Source organism: Pseudorasbora parva, chromosome 20 (genome assembly GCF_024679245.1).
Source record: "Pseudorasbora parva isolate DD20220531a chromosome 20, ASM2467924v1, whole genome shotgun sequence".
Classification (NCBI taxonomy): Eukaryota; Metazoa; Chordata; class Actinopteri; order Cypriniformes; family Gobionidae; genus Pseudorasbora; species Pseudorasbora parva.
In genome coordinates this window covers 17,582,199-17,596,120 of record NC_090191.1, presented here as the reverse complement: position 1 = coordinate 17,596,120, position 13,922 = coordinate 17,582,199, and the positions used below count along the sequence as shown (strand labels likewise).

The window sequence follows — 13,922 nt, the reverse complement described above, 5'->3', positions numbered from 1 at the left end:
ATTATTATACTCTTCTGAATCATGCTCACTGATGTTGAACAGCTCGAAATAATGTGTTGAAGTTTGTCATGTGAGTGTGACATTGAACATGTGAGTGTGAAAATATTCAACATCTTAGCTGATGTAATTTTTTTAATCCTTTCAAATTATACACAAATAAAACACTCTGTATTAGATGAACTCTGTACTAAACTCAGTTGAATATATTAAAATATATCCATCATTTCATTTAATCTAAAATTAACATCTGTATTGACATCTGTTTGAATAGATTTCTTGAAAAGAGCTTTTGAAAAACAAATTATATTTTTAAAGTCTGCATGACAGAAGTTGCAGTAGTCTTCTCTATTGTAAAGTATATGTGAGTGAAACGACTTCTTGAACAAGAAAATATAATATGTTTGATGAAAAACTGAAGTATATTTGAACTAACTGAAATTAGTTTAATTACAGTAGAATAGAAAATTAATAATTGGAAATAAATAAAAACTAAAACTGAAATAAAAATAAAAGCACACAGAATTATCCAGGAGCACAGAAACTTATCAACACTGCCCTACACTTCAGTCACTATGTGACTGAATTGCTACATTATATAACTTAGCAATGAAGTGGTAACATCGCTGTTTTTTTATGTAATTAAACTCAGCTTTGTTGTTAATCAAGAGTAATCTTTCATAACACTCTCTCAGTTGTTTTCTTGGTTGTGTTTGTTTACCATTTACAACGTTGTAGCCTACACCTCCCCGTGTTAACAAACTTTCAAGACTATCAAGTTTATAAATAACCAACTTTTAAAACGCTGACACGAAGCTGACGGACACAAAGCTCAAGTTAGCGGTGTGAAACGGCTGTAAGGGTGGTTTTATTACAGTGGCTCAGGCTGCAGGATTGCTGAATGACTAGCACTATGGTGAAAAACTGTATAATTCTTGTCTATTCTCACTATTGTCACTTATACCAGTGACGGTAATAAGCCAAGTTAGAAAAGCAAAATATGTGGATGAGCATTGGTATATACTATGATTATATTGTATTGTATTGCAATAAGTAGCACTTTAGTGTTAATACTGAATCAAAACTACTTGGCACGTAATTTATAGTTGAAAGGGTTTAATAACAGTATTTGGTTATGGTTGCACTTGTATAAGTTACAAATTAGATATAAGATGATAAACCATATAGTTAATTGTACCCAGAATGTGTGTAGCAGGTTAACAGAGCTATAATGTATGTTTATAAATGAAAAGAGAGATGCCATTCAGGACTTCAGTCCGGCCTATTTTAACCCAGTGGTCGAGAAAGGCTGAGTTCAGGAAGAAAGGAAGAGCAGAGCCCCCAGAAACGAGCCAGAGGGAAAAAAAAGAGGGAAAAAGCCAAGAGTACAATAGAGTGCTTGCAGGGATGACGTCAAAACTCAGAAGACTAATTCATCAGTGTTTCACTTGAGATTTACCTTTGGGGTTTTTCAATTTATTAGTAAAATAAAGGCTGTGGTAAACATAACTTGATGATAATTTAGTGTTTTGTTCTACACCGTAAATTATACACAGAAAACGTGAATTATGAAGCAGATATGTTTTTTGCATTATGTTTATGTTTATGTTTATGTTTATCCTTTGAAAAAGTGACACCTGCACTTCTGATTTGGACATTTGAAATAAATTAGATAAATCCTAGACTGAATAAATAAATAATCCTAGACTGTCCACTGTGTTTCCTCCTCAGTCAAACCTCTGCCTCTGTCACCATTGGATCCTCAGTCATCTGTGCTGATCGGTGCAGCTGCTGAGCATCAGGCTTTGGAGCTGCGGCTTCGAGACGTGGAGGAACATAATCATGCATTGCGGAGAGATATTAGCCTGCCGCCCAGGGTCCCGACCCATAGCAGTCATCATAGCAACGGTCGCCAAGGCAACCACTTGCACACCCATTCCACTGAAGAGGGTACAGGTGATAGCGAGGCTAAAAAAGGAGTTGCCTCAGGCAACAGCTCGGACTGTGTGCCTCAGCCCGTGGTGAACAAATGTGAGGTAAGTATGCTGATTAAAGATCTTTAACTGAACTGATTAAGACATTATCAAAGACCTTGACCTTAACCCTGTCCTCAAATCATATGCTTTGTTGAGGACTTAACTTAGTGATCAGGCTTACGATATTATGATTTTGGATGACTAAACAGGTTAAAAGAACTACTAGAAACAACTAGGGAGTAACATTTCAATGGTTAGATGTGTTATCAGATTTGAGATTTGATACCTGTGGGTGGAGAATGGTACAGTTCAAATTATTATATATATTTATTTTAAATAAAAGGGGGTTACACCCCTAACAACAAATCCCTAGAAACCACTCAGAACACTTTAGTAGCCAGCCAGATTAGCCTAGCAATTACGTAGCAATGCCCTAAAAAAACAATTGTATGTCAACGCCATAGATATCTCCCAGAACATTCTAGCAATAGCAAAGCAACACCTTAGGAACCGCATAGCAATACCCTTGCACCTACTTTTAAACTCTAACTACTGTAGAACAGCACCCAAGAAACCATCCTGAATATTTTAGTAATCACTCAGAACAGCCTCTCTACACAGCATGGGCCACTCTATTAACCACATTGCAATAGCTATGAAAATAAAAAATAACCCCAGAATAACAGCCTAGAAAAAAACACTCAATTTTTAAAGGTGCCCTAGAATGAAAAATGTAATTAACATTGCCATAGTGAAATAATAAGAGTTCAGTACATGGACATCACATACTGTGAGTCTCAAACACCATTGCCTCCTCCTTCATATGTAAATCTCCTGCATGAAAAACACCACGGAAAAATAAGTGATTCTCAACATAACGCCAACTGTGATGCAATTGTTGGTGATCATTTATATGTACACCCCCAACATTTGCATATGTCCGAACATGATCATTGTCAGGCGGAACTGACGGAGCCGAATCATTGACGATGATTATCAAGCGTCATTCGAGGACAGCAAAAACAGCAGCTCTGATGAACCCACATGTCATGTTCCAGGCTGTGCAGGAGACGTGAGGACTTTTCTACCCTTCCCACAGATAAAAAATGTCAACAGTCATGGTTGATGTTTATAATCGGATACCACAACAATTTAATTCAAGATTGTTCGTTTGTTCGGCCCATTTCAAGCAAGCTTCGTTCAGCGTCTTAAACTGAAGAAAGTGGCAAGCAGTAAGTAGTGATTTTATCCACTTATTGAGTATTTAAACAATTTCTGATTAAATTGAAAGTTTCTTAGAGAGACAACATTGTCTAGATAACGCAAGATGCTAGTACAGTAACAGAAGGAAACTCCAAGTACCATACAAAACTAAATAGGGTGTCTTATATTATTTTGTATTACAAAATACAACCGTAGATAAGTTGCTTACAGATTGCTCACTCGATCCTTCTAGCAAATGTCACCTTTTCCACCATATAAGAAGACTATTCATTTTGTAAATATATATATATTTATATTTTTGAGAACTGAATTAGTATTAGGATGTTTTTGCATTCTTGTATTTCAGAGTACATCACAGTCACTGCGTAGCCTACATTGTGACTAACGTTATATAAACATGCAATATCGTTGACGAAAAAAGACGAGTCTAAAATCACTGGTTGTGGTTTTGTCTGAGGGAAAGTAGAGCGTTCGTGCTTGCGGTTGCCAGATTTCAGTAATTTAAATCCCCCAAACAGAGCTTTTCTGTGAAAAGAACACATATACTATCCGGTGTTTTACCTAAACATGTACAATCTGGCAACCATATGCACGCAAGCTCTCTCTCGCACGGATGAACTGAAAACACCAAGTATGCAGTAGGCTGCATTTTTGCAATCTCCATTTGAAATGTTCTCTTTAAAGTGTCATTCAGTCGGTCTGTGTTCTGTCAGGACTCACGAGCCACTTCGCTAAACAACTAAACTGCTTTGTGCTGTGAGCTGCTGAAATAAGCCAATCAGAGCAGAGACATTAATATTCATGAATCTTTCAAATAAGACAAAAACAGAGCATTACATCCTAGGGACAATTTATAGGGTTGTAAATGGACCTGTAAAACTGTATCTGGACAATTTTTGCCCTTAAATAAGCCACATACCCTCTATGTAAATATCAGAGAACTATTTAACATATTGTTTCAACTCATTCTAGGGCACCTTTAAAACCTTTAATTATTGCATCAGTACTGCTTCAGACTGTTCTGAACACTTCTTTGTCTTTCTCATCACAGACCATACATCTTGCCATTGTGTGTGCGGGGTACAATGCGAGCAGAGATGTCGTCACTTTGGTAAAGTCTGTTCTGTTTCACAGGTAAGTTTAGAGTTGTGGTGGCTGTCCACATTCAGAGGATATTCATGGCTCCATACAGTGGCCAGTATTCACTTAGTGACTTAATATTCACTTAGTGATTCACTTATTCTTATGTAGTGCTCAGTTGGAACAGAGCTTGTGTGTCCAAGGGCATCAAAAGTGTTAGTGTCCAGTAGGGCTGCAACTAACGATTATTTTGATAATCGATTAGTTGGTTGATTCTTTTTTTTTGATTAATCAGATAAAAAAGGAAAATTTTATTTTATTGACAAAACACACTATTCCACATCCTGCCCAATGCTGTCTTTCAAACAAACGTGCTAGCTGAGGGCTATGAAAATATAGTGAATATATTTACCATTACATAAATGAACCATGGTTTTACAATAAACAAAATAAATAAATAAATAAATAAATAAATAAATAAATAAATAAATAAATAAATAAATAAATAAATAACAAGGTTATTGTAGTTATTCAGTGATAACCACAAATTTAAATCCATAGTTTAACTGGTATGGTATTTGTTTTTTTTATACAAATGGTAAATCTGAAAGTGGACATATTATAATAAAAACATGGTTTTGCTATCTAATAGAACCATGGTTAATTTCCGGAAGTGTATATCTGTGCTATAGACATTACATATAAATTATGTGCTAAGCAAAAGGAGTTTAAATCCCTACATTAAAATGACATTGAAGAAACAAAAATACAAAAAACCCAAATTTAGTGTTACCAGATAAGAGGAATGTTCTTTTTGCACTGAATAGTAATTTTGTCTCTATCAACTTTGTTCTCTCAGTTTGATGTTCATGTTTAACACAGACTGTCAGGATGGGCTTTAATACAAGATGGAAATACTTGTGTAAATGAGTAGCATTTACAGATGAGGATATAACTACTATTCAATAGATCAGTGGCTATAACCTATAAAATTAACGTTTTCTGCAGAGGACGCACACACATCTAAGTGCATGACAGGGTGTGTCAAACGCTAATGCATTCCCTTGAAGCTTAAAATAAACAATTCTCATATTTTGGAAGCTTGGATCATGTTTTAAATTTATTTTTATTTTTTATTCAACGCTGTCATTTGGCTCGAGAGCCGACTCGACTAATCGATTAAAGAGAATCGTTATCGATGATTTTCTTTATTGATTATTATCAATTTTATTGATTAGTTGTACAGACTCTTTTCATCATTAGTTTTGAAAAATACCATGTAAAAAAAAAATACCATGTAAAAATAAAATGTATCAGACACCACATATAATTTTGTACTAGTGGATGCAGGACACAGTAAATGTATGTAAGTAAGGATAGCAAAATAAAGTAAACTGTGACATGTTATACCCAAAAATTGTTTATACAGTGGACTACCAGTAAAATTGATAAAAACATTTGGGACCAAAATTATTCAAACATTTTGACCTGACCTTGTTTTGCTTAAGTGTTCAATTCCTAATACAACCTTTTCCACCACAGACTGAACAGAATTAAGCATTGCTTGGTAATACGTTGACCTAAATGTTTATTGTCTAATTGTGCACTTAAATGTAACAGCTGACAGCTGATTGGTTGATTGTAGTCCATTACATACCTTTCTATCAAAGTTATCTGACAATATCAAGATGAATTTTTTCTGACACAATTTAACTCTTGAGTTCTGGTCATATTTTATTACCATTTTCTAAACTATAGTGAATAAACTAAATAAACAAAAACAATATTTTTGGGCCCCCACACAGCTATATTTGTCCAACTTTTTAGAAAATACTTAGGAAACTTTTTTTAAATATTTTAAATAATTAAATGCTTAAAATTGATATTGTGGCTTTTATAAATGGATACTTGAATATGCCATTATATTATACTTGATATTATAAAAACGGTTTTGACCAGCGAATGGGGGACATAGACTATGTGTTTTTTTTCCATCTTTCCATCGGCCACATCTGAGGCAGTAAGTGCATCGCATTACGCTTTGATCAACTTACAGGTAATAAAGTTTACTGTAACTGCGTGGGCACTCAGTTTTTTCTGTCATTTGGCCAAATCTCATGTTATTACAGATGAATTGCCATGCATAGGCTAAGACGGTATTGGCTAGCCTATGACTCATTGACAAATGCTAGACTATGACACTCTTCTCCGCTCCTCAAGTACATAAAACATTGTCCTTTATATGTAGTGTTTCTTGAGAAAAGAAAATGTTGTGCTTATTCACATCAGTACTTCATTTATTTTTGCACTGCAAACAAGCACTCAATATTACAATCATCTTCAGTTTATTGGGATTAAAGAAATAGTTCATCCTGAAATAACAAGTATATCTATATTTTAATCCTAATGCTATTTCAAACCAACAACCTTCTTCTGTGTCACAAAATGTTAATTTATGAAGAATATCCTTTTTTGTATATGGTAAAAAGTTTTTGGGTAAACTAGCTGATTGTGACAACAAATGTTTGTTCTCCTTCTATATCAGACGGAACCCACTCCACTTCCATTTTATCACAGACTCTATCGCTCGGAAGATCCTGGCCGATCTCTTTCACACCTGGATGGTGCCGGCTGTTCATGTCAACTTCTATGACGCTGATGAGCTAAAGGTTCGTGTGTCTACTTATTAGCCCAGTAGAGCTCAATGATGATACATATTCTCAGCAACCTTGATTTTATTCAGTATTCACTATTTTTTCCCTTCATTCATTAAGTAAATCAACCAGCTCTGAAATAAATTACCACTTAAATTTAAAGCACTGTTTCATAATGAATAAACTACTTGTAATTATAATACTGTCATAAAGTACAGGCCAATATAAAACTACTGAGTTCTAATAAAAAATATTTTTGACCCTGGCACAAAATAAACAACTATCTAATGATTTTTGAATTTCTCCGTTGTGTAAATCCACTTGGGGTTCAGAGTATTTATTTTTTTAACATGACCAAATGCTGATCTAACCATTGTCCCTGGTTAGATCAGCATTAAAGAACCAACTCAACTGTTAAATAAAAGATATAAATAAGATCAAATAATATAAGATTTGTCTTATTTTAAATAAACACAAAAAAAAACAGAAATGAAAAATTAACTTAAGAAATTAACTTTTGCTTTTTTGCTTTTGGTATTAGTAAATACACTAAGTTTCGTCTTCCTGGCATGTGTAGGAAATTTTAAATCGTGTGTCCCAACTAACCCCGCATTTGTGCCCCACTCTCCCCTACTAGTCAGGTGAACTCACTTCTATCATTCTCATTGGATTATAAGAGCAGACTGATAAAAGGAGGAAAGAAGTGCTTCCAATCATTGTTGTGTTAGAAATGGTTACCTCCAAAGAAATATCACTTTGCATCAAAATGGCCTCACAATCAAGATAATTACTGCAAAGCATTAATAGAAAAGCATTTTCTATTAAAAAAGGAAATACTACAATTCTGTAGGAAGTACAAGGATGGACAGTGGAAGACTGATATAAAGATATTTTCTCTGATGAAGCCCCCTTCCGACTGTTTGGGACATCTGAAAAATCGATTGTCTGTAGAAGAAAAGGGTTAATGCTACCATAAGTCCTGTGTCTGGTCAACGGGAACCATCCTGAAACCTTAAATATGTGGTTACTTTGGGGCAGTTGTGGCCTAATGGTTAGATAGTCAGACTTGTAAACGAAGATTGTGGGTTTGATTACCAATACTGGCAAAAACAAAGGAGGTGCCCTTGAGCAAGGCACCTAACCCCAATCCATCCCCAGGCGCTGCATTGAATGGCTGCCCACTGCTCCAGGTGTGTGTCCACAGTTTCTACAAACTGTGTGCACTACTCACTACTCTTTTAAGGTGTGCACTAACCTGGATGGGTTAAATGCAGGGGACAAATTCTGAGTATGGGTTACCATACTTGGCCTTCACTTCACTTTCATCCAAGGGTCTAGGCTCTATCAAAGTTTTCCCAAAAACAGTGCCATCTATCGAGCTGCTATGTTTCAAAATATCCTGCAAGAGCAACTTCCCTTAAAAGGTCCAGGAGAAATTTGGTAAGGATCCATGTGTTTTCTATCATAATGGAGCACTATGTCACAAAGCAAGAGTGATAATGATGTGGCTCAGAGATCATTATATTGAAATTTTTGATCCGTTGCCAGGCAACTCCTCGGATCTTAATCCCATAGAGAACCTGTGGTCAGTCCTCAAAAGACGAGTGGACAAGCACAAGCCTATAGATTGTGATCAACTCTGAACACTAATAAAGCAAGAACAGATCGCCATCTGTCAGGATTTGGCCCAGAAGCTGATAATCCAGCATGCCAGAGCGAATTGCAGAATTTATGAAGAAGAAGGGCCAACAGTTTTGCCAATAAAATCCTTTAAAACTCATAAAATGCTTATTGTTTTCCAGTATACCATAGCAACGTGAGAAAAAATAATCTCCAAATACCGAAGCAGCAAAATCTATGCAAATAATTTTGGCCATGGCTGTATATGAGTAGTTAGAGAGTTTAGTCTGATTCGACTACTTCCTGGGAATTCAGAGATTTCTGTTTCCATGTTAACATATGCCGAGTTCACACTGCATGATTTTCAAAGTCATCAGATCACAGTTCTTTTCACAACTATCTGGGGTAAATGGATCGGTGACAGGAAGTTTCGTATTGCATGACTTTATAATCTGAAGAATTGCCGACAACTCTCTCTGGTCTGCAAACTACGTTTTGCAACGAAACACACACATCATCGAGAAGTGATAAGGAAACATGCATGACCACATGTGAGACCGGAATTGTTGTTATAGCCCACAAGAACCTTGCGATCCATATTGCCTGTGCGCTGATTGGCAACGAAAAGGAGAAATAGAAAAAAGATTCTAGAGGAAGAAAAAGGGGACAGGGGAGCAAGGATTGTATTCTGCAGTTCTGAGTTGGAGGTAAATAAATAATTGTGTAATAATCATATTCTAGTCAATAAGTCATCCCTGAACTTACCGCTGCCCTGTATCTTGCTCTCTCATTGGCTGTAGGTCATTGCAAATGTCATTTTCAGTCAGAACACACAGCAGGATTTTTGAATTGTTGATTCTCTCAGATCACGTCTTTGACACTGTGTGGTTGTTTATCGTGTGAACGAGCAACGATTTTGCAAAACCCAATGGTGAGGAGAAATCAGGGCTAAAATCGTGCAGTGTGAACTTGGCATTACCTGATTGGTGGACCAATCTTCAGAATTGGGTAGTGTAGAGAATAATATTCTGTTTTATGTTGTGTTATTATACAAATATATAAGATGACACTTAAAACTGTTAATAATTCAATCGGAGCAGGGAAAACCATTTATATACAGCAATAATTTCTAACAGTAATTCTCTTAAGCTTTGCTGGATCTATGTAATGTTCAATGATCATCATCAATGATCAGAATGCAGTGCACATCCATGGACTGTGCAATCGGTGCACTAAACCCCCAAACCAATGAACCCCCAGCGGAGCACCAGCGCCAGCATGATATATCAGCATGGTTAGTCTAACCATGTAAGACTTTCTATCATTTAAATCAGTGGCAACAAGTGAGGTTTTTTTTCACAATGCAAAAACTTAACATTGCACACATTCCTGTCCCTTTATGGTTATTTGTCTTCTGGTTTTTATTGGCCTTTTTCTTTTTTGCAGTAATTTGATGTTTTTTTTATTTGTTCTCTGTGTTTTTCAGTCTGAGGTGTCTTGGATACCTAACAAGCATTATTCTGGCATCTATGGCCTGATGAAGCTGGTGCTGACCAAGACACTGCCCTCCGACCTTCAAAAGGTCATTGTCCTGGATACTGATATCACCTTTGCCACAGACATTGCTGAGCTGTGGGTGGTATTCCACAAGTTCAAAGGTACTTTTGAATAAGTTGAATAATTGAAATTATAGGTGTTTTTGGACCCGTTTACAGCTGGTATTAAAGGGTTAGTTAACCCAAAAATGAAAATTAGATGTTTATCTGCTTACCCCCAGTGCATCCAACATGTAGGTGTCTTTGTTTCTTCACTAGAACACAAATGAAGATTTTTAACTCCCGTTGCTGTGTGCCAGTCATATAATCCATGTGAATAGGTAACAATTCTATGAAAACATGCTTAGACAACATGCACAAAAACCCTGCTGCTCGTGACAACACATTGTTGTCTTAAGACACAAAAACGATCGGTTTCTGTGAGAAACCGAACAGTATTTATGTTTTTTTTTTTACCTCATATTCCGACACATCTCATCTAGTGTTCTCATCGGCTATTACTTCCATCTGATAAGGTCAAACTGGCACGATCATAGATATATAGATGCCTCATTCGACCGCTCTGCACAGGCACTAATGAGGGGTCTATATATATATATATATATATATATATATATATATATATATATATATATATATATATATATATATATATATATGATCGCGTCAGTTTGACCTTATCAGACGGAAGTAATAGTGGATGGGAACACTAGATGAGACTCTTCGTCATACTAGATGTGTTCTACTGTAGAAACAAACATACCTACATGTTGGATGCACTGGTTGTAAGCAGATAAACATCAAATTTTCATTTTTGGGTGAACTGACGCTTTAAAGGGGGTGTGAAACACTCAGTTTCAGTCAATCTCATGTCGATCTTGAGTAACTATAGATTAGTATTACATCCTTCTTATCTCTGAGAAGTCCTTAGTTTAGTATATTTATAAAAGAAAGATAGGCTTTTAGGATAGGATCGTGTGTGTTTACTCGTGTTTTATGAGGACGTAATTTGGTTTATGGACTATTGTATGCGATTTAGTTAGCAGTAGCAAGCGGAACTGTTTTATAGGCCAGTCTAGTGCGTTTACATAGAAAAACTATGGCATAGTCGAGTATTTGAATGAACGGGTCGATAGCTAACAACACAAAGATATTTGAAGCTTACTGCCTGCTTCCAACATACGACCGTGAACCTTAATCACTGGGAACCGCTTCATCTTTCACCATTAGACGAGCTACAAATCCGGAGTTGAACTGTACTTTTTTTATTAACCATCGTCACCAAATGCAGGGAACATACAAAAACGCAAGGTTCATTTGGGAAGCTGTACAGGGTTGTCTTGCCCTGACAACAAAAAACACTTCATTGTTGATATCATGAAGTCCTTTGACTACAGCACAGAAAGCGTTTGCTCTCTCACTCCAGTCACATGCACACACAAATACACAAATAAGTGTGCAAAGTTTTTTTATGTGAGAGCTTTAAATGAACTGCACAGATAACCAATCAGTAATGTCAATTGAGATGCACAAGTCACTATGGCTGTGTTTGTGTGTTTCAGGTCAGCAGGTTCTTGGTTTAGTGGAGAATCAGAGTGATTGGTACCTGGGGAACCTGTGGAAGAACCATCGGCCATGGCCAGCATTGGGCAGAGGCTTTAACACCGGTACGTCAGCCAGATTTCTTATTGCTAATTATTGAAATGGCATGCAAATGATGGTGTGTGTGTGTGTGTGTGTGTGTGTGTGTGTGTGTGTGTGTGTGTGTGTGTGTGTGTGTGTGTGTTTGTGTGTGTTTGTGTGTGTGTGTGTGTTTTTGTGTGTTGAAGGTGTGATCCTGCTGTTGTTGGATCGTTTGAGGAAGCTGAAGTGGGAACAGATGTGGCGGCTGACGGCAGAGAGAGAGCTCATGAGCATGCTGTCTACATCACTCGCTGATCAGGTAAACAAATGGGCTTTGTTTCAATTCCTGCTGAGCTACCCTGCTGTCTACTTAGACAGTATAAGATCATAAGTAATTTTCCACTCACTAGGCACATTTGTATAATCCAACATGCAGCATGCCAATAGAGTTTGATGTTAGCATGTTACTAAGCTAAACTGGGAACATTATAGCAATAAATATGAAGCAGACAGGGATTTAATCCATTGTTACAGCAGATTACCATCGACTGGATTGCAGTGAGGCCATGTACAGTCGACTGCAGATGAGGGTCGGAAATGAACAAACTTGGGGAAAAAAATGGCATTAAAGTGTCCCCAAATTGAATAAACAAAAAAAAAACAAAAACTAAATCGATGACTGTCGCAATTCAAGTGAAGTAAAAATTACTGAAAAAGTGTTGAATGCTGCAATACATATATATCTTCTCATGTTTGATCAAAAATATATTTTTATACTTTAAAATAAAATACGTATTTTGCAGTGTTAAGCATAAAAAAAATGTTTTTGTTGAGTATATGAATGCAATAGCCAATCAGAGGTGTCAGAGTTTGTTTCTGTGTACTCTCAATTCATTAATTTTGCTCTCTCGGGAATTCTATCATCATAAACAAAATGCAGGTGTGTTTTTTTTTAGAGTAGAGCTGATTTTGAAAATTAAGAAAATACATTTTTTTTTGCTGAAAGAGCTAGTAGACATTCAGCCTTAGAATCTATTTTATAAGTCATATAAAATAATATTGTGCCTGCAGGACATCTTCAATGCTGTGATCAAGCAGAACCCTTTCCTGGTGCACCAGCTGCCCTGCTTCTGGAATGTTCAGCTGTCAGATCACACCCGGTCTGAGAAGTGCTACAAAGATGTGTCCGACCTTAAGGTGACATCACAGTGAAGCTGACACAAGGGGGAGCTCACACCTATGAAACACTTAACACTTACTGTTTCTTCAAATGTATCCACCTTATTTTGCAATGCTATAAAATAACGAAGCAGATGACACCGGAAGCCAGTGCAGTGCATGTCGGAAACAAACAGCCATTACTATAACTACTTTTTGTGTGCGGAGCTTCCTAAAGCTCAGCGATTGTACACACTGTGTAAAACATTGTGAAGCTGCTTTGAAACAATTGTCATTGTAAAAAGCGCTATATATGTAAAGGTGACTTGACTTGACATGACACTGTAAAGACAGTAACAATGTCATTAATTTTACATCAATCTCAGCGCAAGTCAGAATATATTCTTCTTCTTTGGAAGAACTAATTATTCAACCCGAACATGAGCTGGACATTTCTCTGGGATATGCTAATACTTTTTATGTACATTATGAGATGTTGCAGCTGTAATTTTTTACCTTTAGCTTTAAAGGTGCCCTAGAATGAGTTAAACAATATGTGAAATTGTTCCCTGATATCTACATAGAGGGTATGTGACTTATTTAAAAAAAAAAAATGTCCAGATTAAGTTTTACAGGTCCATTTACAACCCTAGAAATTGTCCTTAGGATGTAATGCTCTGTTTTTACCTTATTTGGAAGAGTCAACATTAATATAAAAGAATATTAATGTTGAGCGCTGCTCTGATTGGCTTATTTCAGCAGCTCACACAAGTTTAGTTGTTTAGCGAAGCGGCTCGTGAGTCCTGACAGAACACAGACCGACTGAATGACACTTTAAGCAGAACATCCCAAATGAAGATTTGCTAAAATGCAGCTTACTTGTTTATTGATGTTGTCAGATCATCCACACGTGCGAGAGAGAGAGTTCATGTGCATATGGTTGCCAGATTGCACGTTTAGGTAAAACACCGGATAGTATACGTATTCTTTTCACAGAAAAGCTCTGATTGGGGGATTTAAATGACTGAAATCTG

At 36.4% G+C, this 13,922-nt stretch overlaps 1 protein-coding gene across 2 annotated transcripts in view; it reads left to right on the top strand.

Annotated features, from left to right (window-relative positions):
* The window catches only part of large1 (LARGE xylosyl- and glucuronyltransferase 1), a 42,754-nt gene that overhangs the window by 9,352 nt on the left and 19,480 nt on the right, over positions 1-13,922 (top strand). For both annotated transcript variants that reach the window (XM_067427527.1, XM_067427526.1), the window contains exons 3-9: positions 1,729-2,033; positions 4,249-4,331; positions 6,823-6,946; positions 10,038-10,209; positions 11,670-11,774; positions 11,937-12,049; positions 12,802-12,927. In XM_067427527.1, the coding sequence (XP_067283628.1) occupies positions 1,729-2,033; positions 4,249-4,331; positions 6,823-6,946; positions 10,038-10,209; positions 11,670-11,774; positions 11,937-12,049; positions 12,802-12,927 (1,028 nt within the window). The remainder of the gene's footprint in view (positions 1-1,728; positions 2,034-4,248; positions 4,332-6,822; positions 6,947-10,037; positions 10,210-11,669; positions 11,775-11,936; positions 12,050-12,801; positions 12,928-13,922) is intronic.